Source organism: Camelus ferus, chromosome 15 (genome assembly GCF_009834535.1).
Source record: "Camelus ferus isolate YT-003-E chromosome 15, BCGSAC_Cfer_1.0, whole genome shotgun sequence".
Lineage (NCBI taxonomy): Eukaryota > Metazoa > Chordata > Mammalia > Artiodactyla > Camelidae > Camelus > Camelus ferus.
In genome coordinates this window covers 46,121,811-46,140,641 of record NC_045710.1, presented here as the reverse complement: position 1 = coordinate 46,140,641, position 18,831 = coordinate 46,121,811, and the positions used below count along the sequence as shown (strand labels likewise).

The 18,831-nt window shown below is 36.6% G+C and overlaps 1 protein-coding gene across 3 annotated transcripts in view; it reads right to left on the bottom strand.

Moving 5' to 3' along the window:
- The window catches only part of UGP2 (UDP-glucose pyrophosphorylase 2), a 48,992-nt gene that overhangs the window by 26,762 nt on the left and 3,399 nt on the right, over nt 1-18,831 (bottom strand). For all 3 annotated transcript variants that reach the window (XM_032497666.1, XM_032497665.1, XM_032497667.1), the window contains exons 2-3: nt 6,966-7,093; nt 6,034-6,141 (exon numbers count right to left, since the gene is read on the bottom strand). In XM_032497666.1, coding sequence (XP_032353557.1) covers nt 6,034-6,141; nt 6,966-7,079 — 222 coding nt within the window. In that variant the 5' untranslated portion in view covers nt 7,080-7,093. The remainder of the gene's footprint in view (nt 1-6,033; nt 6,142-6,965; nt 7,094-18,831) is intronic.

Here is an 18,831-nt window from a genome sequence, read left to right as displayed (position 1 = left end):
AGAACAAGCTACATGCTATAAGCCTGTTATTTCTAGACTCCTACCATTCTCAAAGCCTTTCTGCCTTTGACTTCCCCCGTATCTTGCCTCAGGGTTACCCCGAGAGTCTACCTCAATGCCAGGAAGTCTTTCCTGAGCCCCCTTGCCAGTTAGATGCTTCCACAGCACCCAGTGGACTGCTTATCACACTGTTCATAGGTAGCTGTTTCTGGATCCGTCTCCTCTACAAACTCAAGGCCAAAATGCTGAAGAGGGGGCAAGACTTAATTTTTGCAGCCCCATCCAGCTAGTGCCTGGCAGAGAGGAGGCACCCAATAAATGTTTCTTGAATAAGATTCCAAAATAGTACTTCTTAACATTGACATGGTCATGAACTCCTTTGAGAATCTGATGAAAGCCAGGGAATCTACTCCAAAAAATATCCATTTATATACAGTTTTACCTATAAATAAAAAAAATCTATCTAGGGCCACAATCTCTGTAGAGACTTCTTGGGTTGAGATGCCTGATGTGAATATTCCAGTCTTATCTTGGCTATACAATGGGACAAGCAGAGAGTCAGTTGTCCACATCTGATCTAGAATAAGAAGGAACTAGTAAAATAATTCCCCAAGGAATTACAAGGCAGAAAGCATTCTAGGTAAGCATGGGTACCCATCCTGTTTTTTATAAAAGTTCTCCTAGTGTCAGTCTTGTAGGTTCAGAGCTGTCCTATACTAAAAAAAGATAATGGAAATTCCCTCACAGTTGTACCACAGATGAAGATGTGGGATAGGAGACCCTCAAGATGTATTTTTCTCATCTGATTATAAGACACAAAATGCCTACATAAAAGATACACTTGGAGAGTATAACACTAAAATGATCTGTACTGGGCCCTACAACATTTAAGCCAAGATCCAAAAAGATGTACGCTGGGAGTTGGGGAGGAAGAAAGGGTGATGCTCAAAAGAGTGGTACTACTACCTATACCCTGTACTACGGTTTTCCCCAAGGAGCTTGATTCTGTGGGACTGAACTGTCCCCTATTCTAGACACAGGGGCAGTGGTTAGAGACCCTGGTCCAACACTATTACCTGGAGTCTCTCAAAGTCAATCATGGAATTGACATTAAAGTGGCCACATACTTACCATTACTATTTCTCAAGTGAAATAATAAATAAGTAACCAGAATGGAATTAAGACTCACAGGCCTGTGGTCAGCTTCCTTAGTCACGTTTCCTTCCTGAAATAAGGTTCCTGTATATAAAGGTATGTGGAGGCAGGTAGTCGGGGGAGGGCGGAAATTAAAGACTCTAATTCATCACAAAATCAAAAGGTAGAGAATTAGAGCTTTGGCAGTATTTGCTAAATAAGTATTAGTATATTTGCTTACACTGGTAATTCTATATATTACCATTCTAAAATTTTATGTCATGGAAAAGATGAGACTTTTTGGTATCCACCCCATGTCCCCAGGACCATTTCCTTAAATGCCAGTACTAATTTCCTTTTTGTGAAATACTTTTACATTCGGGATCTCATGTTATCTTCACACACACACAAAACAAGTCTCTAATGGTTTTGCCATTAGCTGCTGACTACAGTTGGGAAATCTTCACATCATGTCAGATCCTTGCCTCCAGTAAGTCTTTCAAAACAATGTGCAGTGTTAGCTGCACAATATACTATGATTCACCTTCCAAAAAACAAACATATGAAAATCTGTGTATTTTTACTCTGCACACATACGCGGCAACTTTCTCAGAATGCCATATCATTTAAAGAGACACATTTTAAAGTTTTCACACTGATAAAGTAAGAGTAAGAAAAGCTCTCAGTTATTCTATAAAGCAAAATGAAAAAGTCTGTTGAGCTAAATACCCACTGATGTGATATTCCTCATGCCAATTCTCTACCTAGATCAAACAAACAAAACAGAGTTGATCCTATATAACTCTTCCCCATTCACAAATACACCTTCACCCTTTCAAAGACTTTAAAACAAGAACAATGACAATCATAAATCAACCAGGGACCTTGTGTTCCTATCTAAATAAAAAAAATCTTCTTTAGAGAACATTTTTCACATACACAATAATGTACTTTAGCATCACTAGAGGTCATGGCCAGCCAGATGATAACAGGTTTTAAGTTAGGATTCAAAAGAACCTGTCAGCCCCAAAATCTTCTTGAGTAGGCTCTGTACCTTCTCACCTCTTCTGTTTCCCATTCCTCTCCATCCTCAATACGTAAGCTCAAACATTAAACTTGACCAGGAATAACACTCTTATGGCCTCTCCGGAAAACAAGGAAGTGCTCAAATGAAGCTGTACATGCTGACTGGCCCCTCACTGCTAGTCTAAAACATTATCCTTAGTATATTTTTAAACAACTTTGTTTTATTTACGTAGTTAGATACCAGAGCAATCTTGATTATAACATTCACTTAATTAATAGTCCTAAAATTGGGGTAAAGTATAGCATAACTCCATAAAGTGGGTTCTTCTTTTTAGCCATAATTCAATAAGCTAAGGACTCAATGGGCTTTTCAAAAAACACATGTGACAGAGAACAGACTGGTGGTGTGGTGGTGGCCAGAGGGGAGAGGGGAGCAAGATGGGTGAAGAGGATCAAGAAGTACAAATTTCCAGTTATAAAATAAGTAAGTCATGGGGATGTAAAGAAAAAGATGGGGATGTAAAGTAAAGCACGGGGAATACAGTCAATAATATAGTATTAACTTTGCGTGGTGATAGATAGTAACTAGACCTGCTGTGATCATTTAGTAATATATACAAATGTCAAATCACTATGTTGTATACCTGAAACTAAATAATATTATATGTTAATTATACCTCAATAAATAAACAAATCATATATATATATGATATATATATACATACACACTCACTGACAGAGCTAAAAGAAGTATGCAACACAGTAGGCAAGTGTAATCAAACTTGATAACACAAAATTTCAGTGTCTACCTAGGCGTATATTCTCCAATCTAATAGTTATGAAAAAGCAGTTTTACCTGAAGTGTAATCATCTGAATTGAAAAAGGCTTTTGAGATCAGTATTCTGAGGACCAAAGAAGTCAAGAAAAATACTGAAGATCGTCTGAAAATAAATACACTAAAATGGGGTCAATAAACTTTTTCCGAAAAGGGCCAGAAAGGAACTATGTTGGGGTTTTTAGGCCACATGGTCTTGATTGCAACTATTCAACAGCTGTAGACAATATGTAAATGAATATATGTTCTGATAAAACTTTATTTAGAAAACAAGGTGGCCAACTCTTACACAAAAATATAGATTCTTTGTTAAGACAATGTGCACACCTTTGATGCAAGGTTCACCTGAGAAATATCACTCTAAATGACTATTCCCTCACTTTATTCTCTTAACAGAAAAGAAATTTTTCTATTACCTGCATTTAAAAAATAAAAACCTATGTTTACTGAAGAATGTTGTGTTTTGAAAGAAAAACTGATCTCTATATAATCTCTATAACTAGAGACCTCTATAACCTGTGGGCACAGAGGGGGAGGGTGGGGAGGGAGGGAGCTGGAGGAATATAAGGGAAGAAAGGTGAATTAACACTAATCATGATTTGTAGTCTCAGAACTATTTACAAAAGCTGTTAACATACAGAATATAAGACACATTTGTGCCCTCAAGAAGCCCATGGTTAAAAGAGCAAACTTATTTTTGCCTCTGCACTCTGCATTTCAAAACCTTCAACATTAGGGGCACATGGGATTATAAACACATTTTTTAAAAGATGCTCAAAACCTAGGCTTCAAAATAAAAACATATTTTAATGATGACATACTTTTATAAACAGAAAAATACTTCATCAAATCAATTATATATAGAATTTTATTTTCTATTTGTATTCTTTTTTTTTTTTCCTGTATCAATTCAGCATTCCTATCAGTAACTATCAGGGGATTTGTCAGGACCTTGTTGGAAATGGTGGTGCTGAACTGGAAAAATCCACAGTAGTTCTGATTCCTCTACTCCCTTCCTTTCCTACTCTCCAATCCCCACTCCAAGAAATCCTACCATATATATACCATAATCTTCTCTCAAAACACACAAAGGCAGATTTCTCCTTTGGCAAAGTAGATTCTTGAATCTTAAAATATATTGAAAGTAACAAATCTGTGTGCCTTCCTTCAAGGTAGGCTGTATCATCAAAAGGTTAAGTTTGCTAGGAGAAAAAAAATTCCTAGGTCTGCAAGAATTAAGTAGAAAATCATACCTTTATACCCAGGTCTGTTATTAATTAGAAGAGTGAGGTTATTTCAACTAGGAATAAATTCCTAGCAACATTATTAAGTATTTAAAGTGGGGTAATACACAACACCTAAATTTTTTATTATAGTTTTTGGCCTGCTCCTAAACATTATTTTTTTAATCTGACTGAATTTACAACTAGTTCCTTTTTTAAATTACATACCGCTCCAGAAGATTTCTCCTATTAATTTTTCAGGAGAAAATGTTATTAACCATACCATTTAAAAACAGAAAAATAAATCACAATACATTCACTAGGGCCAAGGAAATCAAAGACTAAAATAGAAGACCCTAAAAAAAATGCACACTACAATTGACAAGCATTATAGACAAGATGAATTTTAAGTTCAACACTTCAAAGTGAATGCTTAGGTGGGATTTTTTTTTTTGCTTGTTTATTTTCTTTTTTACCATGAACATGTAATTTATAATTTTTGAAAGTTTAACAGCTGAAAGACATTTTTCACATATAGGAATAAAAGTACTCCTCATCAGAAACTAAGATTTTTTTATCAGGAAAAAGTATGAGGGACTCCATCAGCTCAGAGACAGTGTATAAATGAATGCATGCAGTTACATTCCAGTAAGACTTTACAAACACAAGCAGTGCTATAGCTTTCAGGCAGTAGCTTGCCAAACTCCTGCTCAAAACAGCCCTGTTTTCAAACTAATATTAGATTATCTAAGATTATAGATACATAAGAGATAAACTATCTATTCCACTCTATCGAGTCTTTTCCACCTGTAGTGAAAAGTGCTACAAGCAACAGAGATCAAAACTGCTGACAGGAAAGGTAAGAAAGGTCAGTGTGTTAACAAAACCTGTCCCTGAAATAATCACTTCACTTAGATCAATCATTCAACTCAGGACAAATGTTCTCCTGGCCTCAAAGACTAGTAGAAGACAGTGCATGAATACAAACAACTACTACAAACAAACAACTACTACTAATCAGGCTGGCTAAGAACCACATCAGGATAGAAATAAACATAAACATCTGCAAAATGTTTCACAGTTTAACATGTCTCCGTGTTTCTGAATAGTCTCATAACAACCCTGTGAAGTGCAAAAAGCACCTGGTGTTTTTCTCATTTTACACAAAGCTCAAAATCAGCAGAGCTACAATATGAACCTCTGATACTACTGCACTACTCTTCAGTGCAGCACTCTGCCAGAGGTTAATGCCAGAGATGGAGGCATTTGGACTAAGCCTCAAAGAATGAGCAGGATTTTGACAGGTGACGAGATCATGGCATTCCAAGGAAACAATATACACAGAAGTCTAAAAGCAGGGAAATATCATGTGTGTGAAGGGAATGCTAGGATGGGTCAAGTAAGGCAGACAAGAGAAATACAGCTATAAAGATGGGCAGAAAGCATAGAGAGAGCTTTAAGTAGCTGACAATGTCTGTACATGACCCTACAGGCAATGAGAAATCAGACAGTTTAGAGATAAAAAGGAAGAACAGAACATAACGAAGCTCTTGCCTGTGTCTGAGCAAAAGAACTGCCTCACATTCAAGGAAGTTAAGTTATGGGGTAGTGTTACAGGGAGATTAGACTTCCATAAGTCCTCTGCAGGACTGGATCGATGGGCCTAACAGAAGGGAAAGCAGTAGATGGCCAATTCTGTAGTTTCAATGTCTGGAGTGATGGTTCCTAACAGGCACCCTACAGTACCCTACCCCCAAAGCTAAAACAGTGTCTAACATGACCTTAAAATTTCCCATATTTTATCCAAAACTTACTGAATCTTCTGGAGGTCTCTGGATTTTCCCCCAATCCACAGAAGGTCCCTTTTCTTGCAAAAATCTATGAAATAGCTTCCGAAATCCATCAAGGTCTTTTTTAGTGTGCTGTGAGAACAGAAGTCATTGTTATAACTACTTAATATTTGATTTTTTTAAAATACACATACATTTAAAATATCTTTCAGTGAAATTCTTATATCTTTAGAATATCGAGTAGAACAGAGAATTTTTACACCCCAATTTAAAACTAAAGAGGAAGAAAAGCTAATAGGAACCATACTTAAAGGAATACAAACAATCTCCCCATCTCCCACCAGCATCACATAATCTGAACACCATCTGGTCCATGGGAATTCCAACTGGTTCTCTACATTTACTCAACAATGTATTTCTCTCCTCGTTTTAACTGAAGATTAATCTTCACCAAAAAAACAAAAAGAAACAAAAAACAGCTAACCTCAATACACTGAGTACATATTAAAATTTGAAAATGAAAAGGATAATCTACTGATTTATAAGTAGAAAAGTAAACATCTACGTTTTCTGGGAAGCCTCTATCATAGCTGTCAGAGTAGCAGACAGTTCTATTCGAATTCGCTCTTTGGAAAAGGCATGTAGAATATAAGGCTGATAAATTAACTTCTCACAATTTTAACTGAACACTTGTATCCATTTCTCCACCCAGTGAAGTCAAAACAGAATAAATTGTAATTTTGTTCTGATTCTTTTAGACTTTAGAAACTTCTAGAATAAAAAAAAGGGCAATGGTTTTATAGTGGGCAAATGTTGAAAATGCTTAATTATTAAGCAATTCTAATTTTTAAAATGTATCATTACACCTTATGCTATTTCAGGCTGGATGATCAGTAGCAGCAATAACAACTCGGCATGTAGATGTATGAAAGCGAAAAATAGTGTATGGTCCTTACCTCAAACTCATGTGATGGTGCTGTGGTGAGTATCTTTTCCAGTTCCTTTTTCACAGATAATTCTAACTCTTGTCGAATGACTTCTTGGAACTGAGAAGCGCCATCTTGAGACATCGCTTTGCTAAGATCTTAAAACAAAAATACAAAACCACAAACTGAAAACTCAGACAGCCATTCAAACAGCTGGTAAGCCACAACTGATTTATTTCTGGTGTGCCAGCAAATGAAAAGGCTCTGTCCTCTGGTCCCATCATCCTGCAGCAGGATTTCAGCAGTCTCAACTAGCTGGGACCAGATAATCAAATAGGCTCAAATCTGACTGTCTGCTACATCTATATGCTTTACTAGTATATTATTACAATACTAAACACTGGGGGGGAGATGGGGGTGGGTGGAAGTAAAAGGATTAATCTTCATTTGAGCATATAGTTCCATCTATACTAATGTTTCCCTCCCAGACATCAAAGCTGGGGGAAAAAAAGAGAACAATTGGAATACTGTTAATAAGGGCATGTTTCACGGTATATGCCCTTATGGAACTGCTGCCTCATAAGAAAACTGAAGGGATTTGGCAACTGAAGCAGAAGACTCCTCTCTCCTCCAGGCCAGACAAAAAAATTAAGAAATTCTTTCCATTTTAGAAAAGGAGCCACACCAGTTCATATTCCTCACGAAAGAAGAACCCCTTGAGAGACAGTGGCAGTTCCAAAGTGCGTCTACTTTCCAGGCACTTTGCATTTTCATTTTAAGGAAAAGAGCACAGGGTCATCTCCCTGCTTCTGGTCCCCAATTTCAGCCAAGACTTTTCAATGCTTATCTGTGTTGGACAAGACTATCAAGACTTCTGGCACAGCTGGGCACCTCTGTGACAGATAAACCTCACTAAAAGTGACAGAAATGCCTGTTAGATGGAAACAAAAATAGAAACATACAGAAAAATAAAGCATCCCAGGCCCAAGTACCTTGGGGGGAAAATGCCAACACAGGTTGTTTTAACACACTTTGTCATCTAGGCAGCAATTACCCTGTCTACTTCTTATAAAATAAAGAACAATCAGATTATTGTTCACCCTCCCTTATCTTCAATACATAACTCAATTTTATAAATGTATTTTTGAAGCTTATGTTCAAACATTTCATTTGATAGGTAATTAGTTCTACAAATGTTGGTTAATTAGCAAAATCACATTTCAATATAGCTAGAAACACTCCCTTATATCATAAATTCCTTCATTTGTTATCTTCATTGTTATGGGTAGAAGGAAACAAAGACAGAATTAAAAGTTATAATCAATATTTTTAAGATGTTTCTGAGGGCAGAAATGAGTCAATTACTTTAAAAATTGGTAAATATATAACTCCTGAGGCAATTTATTTAATGTAGACAGACTCTTCCAAACATCTAAAAATGCTAACAAATGAGACATTTAACACAGCTCTTCAAAAAAAAATTTATAGTTTCCATCATATTGAAATCCAACAGGAAAAAAGAGAATTTGGTGAAAGCACACAATCTAATCTAAACCTAACATAGTTTTCTAACTGTGCTCTTTTTAAAGGTAGTTTATGGATTCCAGTAAAATATCAAAATGACCCAAACTGTGGTTCATAAATAACTTCTTTGTGAGCTAAGAAACAAAAGAAACACTCATGTTCATGTTCCATAAACAACCTGAAGATATAGTTTCAACTAGTAAGTAGCAATTTGATTATAATCTGTGAAAAATGATGACAATGGATGAGCATGTTGGTGTAACTATAACAGGTAATTAAAAATTCCTACAGAACATTTTAAACTAGACATCAAACATACATGCCATCCCTTGGCTAACAGCTTTAATTTAAAATTTGTCACAGGTTAAGTCCCACACCCTGTCACCCCATGTATAACTGTGATAACTCTCCCCCGATCTTTAAGCCAATTCCCATATTAATGTTTAGGAAGTAATCTGGCAGAAAAATATACTAACTCAAACCTCGAACACATGAATTGTTTGATTCTCTGTGACATGGATGGATAAAAATACATCAAGAAATAACTATATAATGACTTTAAAATAAATTTTTTCTTAGAATCAAAAAGATCTGTAAGATTTGCTGCTTTGTTGAAGTTAGATCTTTAATGCCAGCATGCACGGTCACATTCCTACAAAACAGTGATGAAAACATTTAACTTACATTCTGGGCAAATACCAAAAGTGAGATAAAACTAAATGAAACTACAAAGTTTCAGAATAACTACAGTAACTGTCTGAGACATGAGAACAGTCCAAAAAAAGTCCAATCTTTAGACTCCCTCTGCAGAACAATAGCCTATCAATGTACAATTTAAGGTCAAAATGCACAGAGCCCATGTCACTAACCTCCCTACAAAGACAAGCAAAGAAAGACTGCCTGAAAGACTCACATTTAATACTACATGAGATCTTTGCCAGCTGCGGCAGGTCTAACCTTCAAACACAAATTCAAAAAGAACTCAGACAAAGATTCAAACTGAAGTTGTGCAATATTCCTAACCTTTATTCCTCTCATTTGTCTGATACAGCACCAAATGCAAATGAAGAACAATCTGTATTCCTTCTATCCCTCTACAAATTGAACAGCTTTTACAACAAAAGAACGTTGCTTCCAACAAGCTTCTTCCGTCCTTTCCATTGCTGGTTCCTTCCACTTCCCCTGGGCAAAGTGCTACTGTGAAGTTCTGATTTTAAGTGATTAAAGAATAAGGAAGGGTTTTTAAGGAATAAAGAATTTTCAAGAATAACGAAGTATGCTTAATCAAGAAAAGAGTCTATCTTAAGCACCTGCACAGACTAGGAAGCACAGTGCTAGAAACCATTTCCCTTTATGGTGACCTTCTTTATCCATCCTGAATTTTTTAAGAAAAGTCTGGAATTTCTGATAGGAAAAGAAGTACAGAACTTAGAAGCTTTCTTGGACTTAACGTTCTCAAGTTACACTTCTGGCAATGGCAGCTGTGTTTCTAATGGAAGGTCAATTAAAGAATCCATTGAATAATGCAAGATTTCTAACCTCCTAAGATGGTCTGTCCCTCCTTACTTCCTAGCAATAGAGAATTGATTCCCCTCTAATTTACACAGTGTTTTAGGAATCAAACATTTCATTACCTCAGTCATAAATCAAAACATTTTTCGAGATGAGAGGGAGCATTTTAACTACCCTCAACATTTTACAGATGAAGAAACTGAGGCTGAAAAGTTAAATGACTTACCCAAGGTCACAGAAGCAGGCTAATGCTGGAAGCAAAGCCAGTTTATTCTGAGTCCAACTCCACCTCACTGAGGTAGAAATATCCTGCTCATTTTTGCCTCCTATCTGGCTCTCTTTAATCTTTGGCACAAAATCCCCAAATAACACCCTCCTCCAAAAGCATTCTCATCAGAATGTCTTCTTATGCCCAATGGAACAGACAGAAAGCTCCCTACCACATAAAACTGGGTTTATTAGAATTGTCTTAGTTGATTTAATTACAATTTAGTCAATTTGGGATAGAACAAGCAGTAGCTTTTTTTTTTTAAGAAGTTTTTCCCCTATGCCAATTTCCTAACTCCTTCCTAGTCACAAGAAATAAAATTTCAACATCATGGACTTTCCCCTATCCAACTGGAGCCAAAAAAAGGGAGAATGGAGGAGAGGAGGAAGAAAACAATAGAATCAGAAGTAGGAGACATTCAATCTAACAAGTGACTGCTTTCATTTCTTTATTCAGGGTATTTATTTCATTTTATCCTTTTTAGCAACTGAGAAGTATACATAACACCCTTCCCTGACACCCTGACACTGGCACAAATAAAACAACATTCCAGAGTGGAAAGCCAGCCTCACGATGTACAGGCCAGAGAGAACACTGAGTGCAACAAAGACTGGGGGGAGTCCCCCCCAGGCCACCTCCCACCACTCATGAGATCTCATCAGTCCCAACCTTCCTTGGAAACCCAAACTGACAGGTAACCAAAGTCAAAGGATTGGAGATCTCACTTAATCTTAAACCAGGAAATGACTTGTGACCCAATTAAGTATAAAACTCTAAGAGCATAGGGGCAACTGGAAATAACCATGACTAAAGCTGAGGACATATGCTGACCAGATTTATGACAAATTAAGACTAGTCAGCCTCTCTTGGGCTCTTACTGCGGTCCTTTAAACTCAGTTATTTGTGAACAGTCCTCCTAGAAAAGCTCTTCTTTGTACTCAACGACCCAATATTACCCTATGTCTAACCATGCCTCAGTTTCCATAACAGAATACTCCATTCTTCTCCTACTCCTTGGTTTCCTAAGATTCTGTCCCCAGACCATTTCCCCCCTCAATTATTCCCTTATCAATCTCCTTACTGGTAACTTCCAAATGTGTGTCTCTCATTCTGATCTTTTTTCCTGAGCACCAGGCTCGTATTCCCTACCACCTTCTAGACCTTTTGCACATGGATACCTAGCTAGGTACCTCAAACTCGACATGCCCAAAACAAAACTCACCATCTAAACTAAATTCATCTCGCTGCCTGCTCCTCCCTTTCCCACCCCCCACAGTATTAACATTCTCCTAGTCACTCCTAGGTGACCTAGAAATCTCAGTCACAGTTGGCTCTTCCCTCCTTTGCCCTCACGTTACATCCACTCCAATACCAAACCTCTTAATTGAATCGCCATTACATTCATTGCTTTCCATTACCACTGCTGCTACCTTAATTTCCCTCTCATTTTCACTCTCCTGGTCATGACGACAACAGCTTTCTAACTAGTTGGCCCACCTCTCACTCTACCTGGTGGTACCAAGCAGAATGGACTGGTTCCCCTAAACTGCAACTCCAATCATATTTCTTCTCTTCCTCATTTGATGGGAAGCAAATACAAATTCCTTAGCCAGGCACATCTTAAAAACCAAGCTTAAGCACTTCTTGAGTAAGCAAAGCTCATGAAAGTGCTAAAGCAGAACGCCTGAAGGTGGCAAGTTCCTACTCTATTTGTGACTTTTCAAAAGTGTTTCTAAACTTAATATGCATACAGATCTTCTCGAGGGCTTGTTTAAAACTCAGATTCCTAGGCAGCTCCTAGAGATTCTGACTCAGTGGGTCCGAAGTGAGAAGAATATGCATTTCTTCTAAGTGAATGCTTCTAGTATTGCCTTGAGTAGCTCTGATATAGATTATACTCCATTTGTCTGAACATGTTAGTAGCAGCCACACACATCATTCTTCTTCCTACCCCTACGCTATTCTGTCACCTATCCTCCACCCAAGCACATGTGCTTCAGAGATGGCATCAGGCCCAGATTAGTCTAAAGCCTTCCCAGGGATTGGTTTAAATGGGAAACAATACGATTCTACCAGTGAGCAACAAGGGTATAGTTTGCCAAAGGACTTTGGAGAAAGGCTTTTGTCACTGAAAAGAGACACATGAGAAGAAATAGTACCTTTTCCCTGGAATATAATGAGTATGTGTCCACCCCTCACCTTCAGTTTCTTCTGCCATCTGGTGACCTTGAAGGAAGCTGACCCAAGATTAAGGCAGCAGAGCAGAAGGAAGAAAAGACTGATGCAGTCTTTGTACTGAATTAATCAACCTTGGAATATCTTACTTCAAGAATCATGTGATACAAGTCCCTCAGTTTTTAAGCTAACTGAGCTGGTATTTTTCTGCTCCATGAAATTAAAAGCATCCTAACTAATAAGACTATTCCAAAACACATTATCTCAAGTGTCATCCAACACTTTTAGAGAAAGGCAGGCAGAAATGAGAAGAAAATAGAAATTAATGGCCCAGTTGTGAATTCCAAAATCATGAGAATCATTCAATACCTTAGCCTCCAAACGCTCAAATTCGAGATTGAATAGCACCTGCTATTGTGGGGGTGGCACTCCTAGTGTTCTAGGTGACAGACATTCAAAGACTTCCTTTCTATCACAAATCTGTTATATGGAAGTTTAAATCACTCCTGCCTCTGTACTATATCAAACACCCTAAAACTTTAATTCTTTGCTTAGATGTCTGTCTGCAACAATTTAAGGGCACAGCCATATAATGTTATTCAACTTTCTTTTTCCAACATCTATCTCAACACCTGGCACAGTACAGGTACCCGACTGATAATGTGTAAATAAACTAGAGATCAAGACTTAACTTCTCATAGTAGTGGTTTGACCGGCCACTAATACATCAATTGTCAGAGTTCAGTCTAAATGTATCTCCTTCTAGAAATCTTTCTAAACTACACAAGGTTGCCCATTACATGCTCACATGGTAGATCCTTGGAACTTCCTTTCATAATACTTTCTAAAATTTATTAAATGTATATCTTACCCAACAATACCCGAGAATATATCATGACTATTTTGCTCATTCCTGTATTCCCAATGTGTTCATAAAACAGAGCTTGAGACACAGTAGATACTCAAGCAATGTTTATTTCATCAATGAGTAAGAGCCTGTTATGACACAGCTACATGCTGGGTATAGATAAAGCAGGTAGAGTTCAGTCTAGTGGAGGTAGTACCTGATAAGGTCAAAGAGTAAGCGTCCAAGAGCCATGACTTCTGGTCATGGAGAAGCAAGGCTAAGAAAACTATGGACTGTGTCTTCAGTACTTGAAGTCTCTAAGGCTTCTTAAATAGAGGCTCATTAATCAGTCAAGTATCAGGGATGTGGTCAAAGAAATTCCAAACTGGTAGGTAGTCTAGGCAAAATGACCTCTAAATTTCCTTTCAATTTGTATTATCCTGTATAAATGTCAGCATAATGTTTCCATTAACTTTTGAGATGAAACAAAACTGGGTAATGTATATATTTAAATTTAGCTTAATTAAGGAAAAATATGGAAAAATAAAGTTGCTGTCATTCAATCAAAGAAAAATCAATTAGTTGCTCTTATACAATTTTATGTGATCTTTCAGTATTAAAGCCAATATTGACTATTCATTATTTTAGATTGTAAACTATAGTATGGCTGTTTACATTTACAGAGACTTTTAAATGACTCAGCCATGAACATCGTAACACCTGCACAGATAACAGCCATATGAATGCTTAATAAATGATTTTTGATTAACAAAAATAAAAAGGTACCAGACTTCTGAGAACTGTTCTAGCACTGAATATGCAGAGCTACTTGAGAATCAAGATTTTTAAATTAGGAGTTTGGGATCAGCAGATACAAACTACTATATATAAAATAAACAACAAAGTCCTACCATATAGCACAGGGAACTATATTCAATATCCTGTAATAAACCATAATGGAAAAGAAAAAAATATTTTTGCTAATCATGTGCTGCTTGCATAAAAAAATGTTTTAACTGTTAGAATTCATACATAAACCAGACTTCTCATTAATTATTAAGACTAACCTTGCTTTCATACAACAAAGTAGCTCTTAAAATTAAAACAAACAGAAAATATTAATTCTAGAAAACAGAACATTCAGGAGATGTATCAACTAGTTAAATAGTATCATTCTGCATTAAGTTTAATGGATAATAAAGAGGCCAAAGGGCCTATCACACCCATTTTTTGAGAGTAGAGAAAAGGAATATAACATAAAATCATCATCAAGGACCAAAACATGATTTGACAGGCCTGCCCTGTAATTTGATATATGTGCACTGAGGTAAAAATTTTGCCCTTGGAAAGGCTTTAAGGTCAGTGAGTCCAATTCTCTTATCTTGGAGATGAAACAGGGGCTAGAGATGCTGACTTGCCTAGCGACACAAGGGCAGTGCCACGCAGGGATCCAAACCTGCTGCCTGGTGCCCTGCTTCTCATTCCTGGAGGAAGTTCTCCCCCTTCTCTGTTACAGTGCATTTACCCAGCTTACCACCTCCCAGCTGTATGCCACCAAATTGGAATGAAAACTGGCCAAAACTGAAACATGTCTATTAAGTGAGGTTATTATGTGAGGTGAAAACTACATATCAGGATAAGCATTCTCTTACGCTCTACAACTTTTCCTTCTATATTGTTTATTTTCTGGGCAATGAAAAATCGAAGAAAGCTTTTATGCACTCTATAAATATTTTATTACCAGGGCTAAGCATTTTACCATTGGCATAAATGAACCCACAATACTTCGTTCTTCTGTTTTCCTGCACTCTTTGGAAGTTTTAAAATTGTATGCAGGGTTATAACATAAACGAAAAATCACATCAGCCTTTCTTTGCCAGGGCAGCAACCAAAGGAAAACACAAACTTAAATTACCTTTGTGGTCAAACCAAAGAGTAAGTGGAACTATTGTTAAAGTGAGTGTCCCTAGAATAGTATTTCTTACAATTTGGTGATTAACAAATGAAAAAGTAGACTAAGCATAATGTGACTATTTCATATACATGAATACAATCAATAGTGGGGTATTTTAAAGATCTAAGTAAAAGTCACAGAAAAACTGGGAACTCTCCTGGTTTACATAAGAAAAATCCAACAAATATCTAGCAATGGCTTGGAAAACAAAACATTTTGTTGTTTATTTATGTTAACTAAGACAACACAGCCAATTTCTCCATGGTTCTCAAAAACAATCCTTAATTGTCAAAATGGTTTGGGGCACAATCGATTTCATTTGGCAAAGACTGAAAGAAATAAACAATGGGACTGTTGGCAGAGGAAAAATATGAGCCCCAGACAATTACTTTGCAACAAACTAAAGGAGATGCCTGCACCACCAGTCAAGAGAATTGGGAAACAGTTTGCAAATGGAGTATTATCCCCTTTCCAACACATAAGCCCAATCAAAAAACACATAAAGTTTAATTTTCTTTAGACAACTTAATAAGTTGTTAATAGAAAGATGCATGCCTGGCATTAGAATTCTAGAGACCTAAGACAATTAAAAGTCACCATGCCCTGGACAATCAAATTACCCAAGACCAAGATGTCCACAATTCAAACACTATTACACCACGTTCAAAATATGATAGTTTAGGGAAAAAAAAAAACAAAAAAACTCAGTCTGTATCAAAAGGAAACCTGTCTTTAAAAGAATTCTGCTTCTAAAGAGATCCCAAGCAAACAAAAGTGTGGTAAGTGAATCGTATCTCCTCATTCACTAAATCCCAAACCCTCAGAGGCTCTCCCCCACAATTTTATTCTAATACTGCTGGATTTTCTCCACTGGCATAAATTCTGGATATCAGAATGAATTATATTACATAAAGTTAATTCAGTCAACTCATTTATTTTTACATATAACCCAGAGTTAGTTTGACTTTCAAATATTTGTTTATATTAACTTTTCAGTAATGATATATTTGACTTTCTGGGAACTCCTAATACCTGCACTTCCACAAAAAGTACCAAATTCAACTTGGTGGAAACTAGAAAACTACAGTATATTTTTATTACTACATAACATTTTTATTACTAGGTTAACTAATGTTCCTCACACAAATTAAGTATCCCATTATTTTAATTAAAGTCACTACAATTCATAAAGTCACTACAATTTTCTATGAAGAAAAATAAATACACAGAATGGTCTCTATGAGGTGATAATACAAGAAAACACCTACAGTCCAAAATTAACATCTAATTTCCTTTTAAAGTTATTTCTCAATTTATCATATTAGAATGGCACTTTTGAGAAGTGTACCAGTTAATATTCCTTATTTCTCTAACATCCCTTGTCAATTTCTTTTTTTCTTGAGTAGGCTTCCAAAAATGAAAATCATCCATTTTACTAGAAGAAAGACCCAGTTAACAAGAACAAAGACAATTTAACCATAGAGGTTACAAGATCCATGTTGGAAAAGTCAAAGTTTTCATCAGTTCAACACTGAATTTCTTTTAATTTTCCATTTATAATTGTGACTCTGAATTTAACTACATCCCTCTCTAGAAATATAATGAATTTACCTACATCTTTAAAAAATGAGGAGTGTGCATTAGTCATTGCTTTGCTACCTCTAGTTCTGCCTCAAATCCATGCCACAATCCCCTGGGCTGAAAACATCCTAATCATTTAAATAATTAACAACAAGCTAAATTTGGTCTTAGGACTTGAGAAGAACCAGGCTTAGGCCTGACCCTCACAACTAGGCCCTAGAATGCATCTCATCCCTGTATTCATCTGAGACCCCTCCAGTTATAATTAGCTCAGCTCATCCTTCCTGGTGAGCTGCCATCTACCAAACAGGAATCACTAAAAAGTCTTAATAAAAGAATCCCAATAGAAACGTTGACAGGCCTCTAATACTTTTTTGAGTGACACAAAGGTACTAAAATGTCTTCTCTTGAAATATAAGTATCTTAATTTAAGAATATTAAGGGACATTTTTATATAATTTAGATAAACAGTTCCAAAAAAAGTTCCTCTAATATTATAGCATAAGCATGTAACAGCCTTAGCTGGCAAGATGACAATAGGCCCAGTGCCATTTATAAATTTCAAATCATGCAGGGAGATTACCCGGTGGCTCAGAACTTTTAAAAAGCAAAATCACAAATGGCATCTATTGACAAACCTGGCAAAAGTCACAGCTGCTGATGACCCCTGGTACCTCCAACTGTGACAAGAGGCCCCTTCTCACTCACCTAGCAGTCTCATTTATTTAGAATAACTAGGCCCCCTGCAACAACCCCTGAGGTGGAGAAAACTAGCAAATGGAGATATAATTCCACAGGCAGGCAGAAGGTGACCTGAGAGCAGAATGCATCAGCTAAGGAATTATGCTATAGTTCCACTAAAGAGCCTTCCTGTAAGAAGGAATCCTAAGTGCCTGAGGAACACAGACTTGGGAGATGCCCAAAAGCTGAACCTCCTTTTGGCCAAAGAATATATACTGAGAACTCTCCTGCCAATCACCATTAAGTATTTTTAGTAACTGAATATTTCTACCTAATAACTTTTGATAATCAAAGTGCTTGAGAATGGAAATGCCCAGCTTTCCTATAAAGCACACTGCCAAGATTTGGAGGAAGAGATTTAAGCCAAGTGTAGCAACACCAGGTTCCAGGACATTCAAAAACATGTGTGCACAACATGCAGGTATAATAACCAGATCTTCTGAACTTCAAGTGCCCACCATAAGAGATGCATGAGAAACCCCAATATAGTGCAACGTATATTTTAAGAGCTAATGATTTTTTTGACCAGACTGAAACAAAATTGTCACCAACTGTATACTCACATCACTGTTCAAGCTTTCCCCCTCCCACTCCAACACTTAAAAAAATATATATTTTTATATATATATATAAATATATCTTATATTTTTATAAGATATCTTAAATATATTTTATATATATATTTATATATATATGTGTGTGTGTATATATATATATATCTCAACTCCCAAGTTGCTAGAGGCCTGAACACCAAACCTGGAAAAGGAAAACAAAGGACCATCATCAGTGCCTTGTTTCTGTTGATGACATGTGGTTATACTTATGATGGCAATGCTATCTGAAAAGCCACCATTTTAAGAAAAATTAAATTTACTGGCCATCTAATATGTGACTAGTACATTCATATAATTCATTTCATTTCAGCCTCTCAAAAACCCTGTGGCATAAATATTAATACTCAATGTTTATTTAAGAAAAAACTGAAGTTCAGAAAAGTTGTGTGTCTAAGACCACCTGTTAATAACAGGATTCAAACCTAGGGCCATCCTTTTATCTTCCTTAACATTTCTGTCAGAGGTGTTATTAATAAACTACAACCAAAAATGTAGGCTAAACTACTAAGCCCACCACTTCAAGACACCGTATTTCCCCCAGGGATATAATATTATCTTTGCCCACAGGGAACTGACAGTCTAGTTGGAGAAAGAAGCCACTGTTTCTGATAAGTTTTTAATGTAAGAGGCAACAAAAGGTACTGGAAAGGACAAAAGCTTAGAACCTTTACTTGTGAATT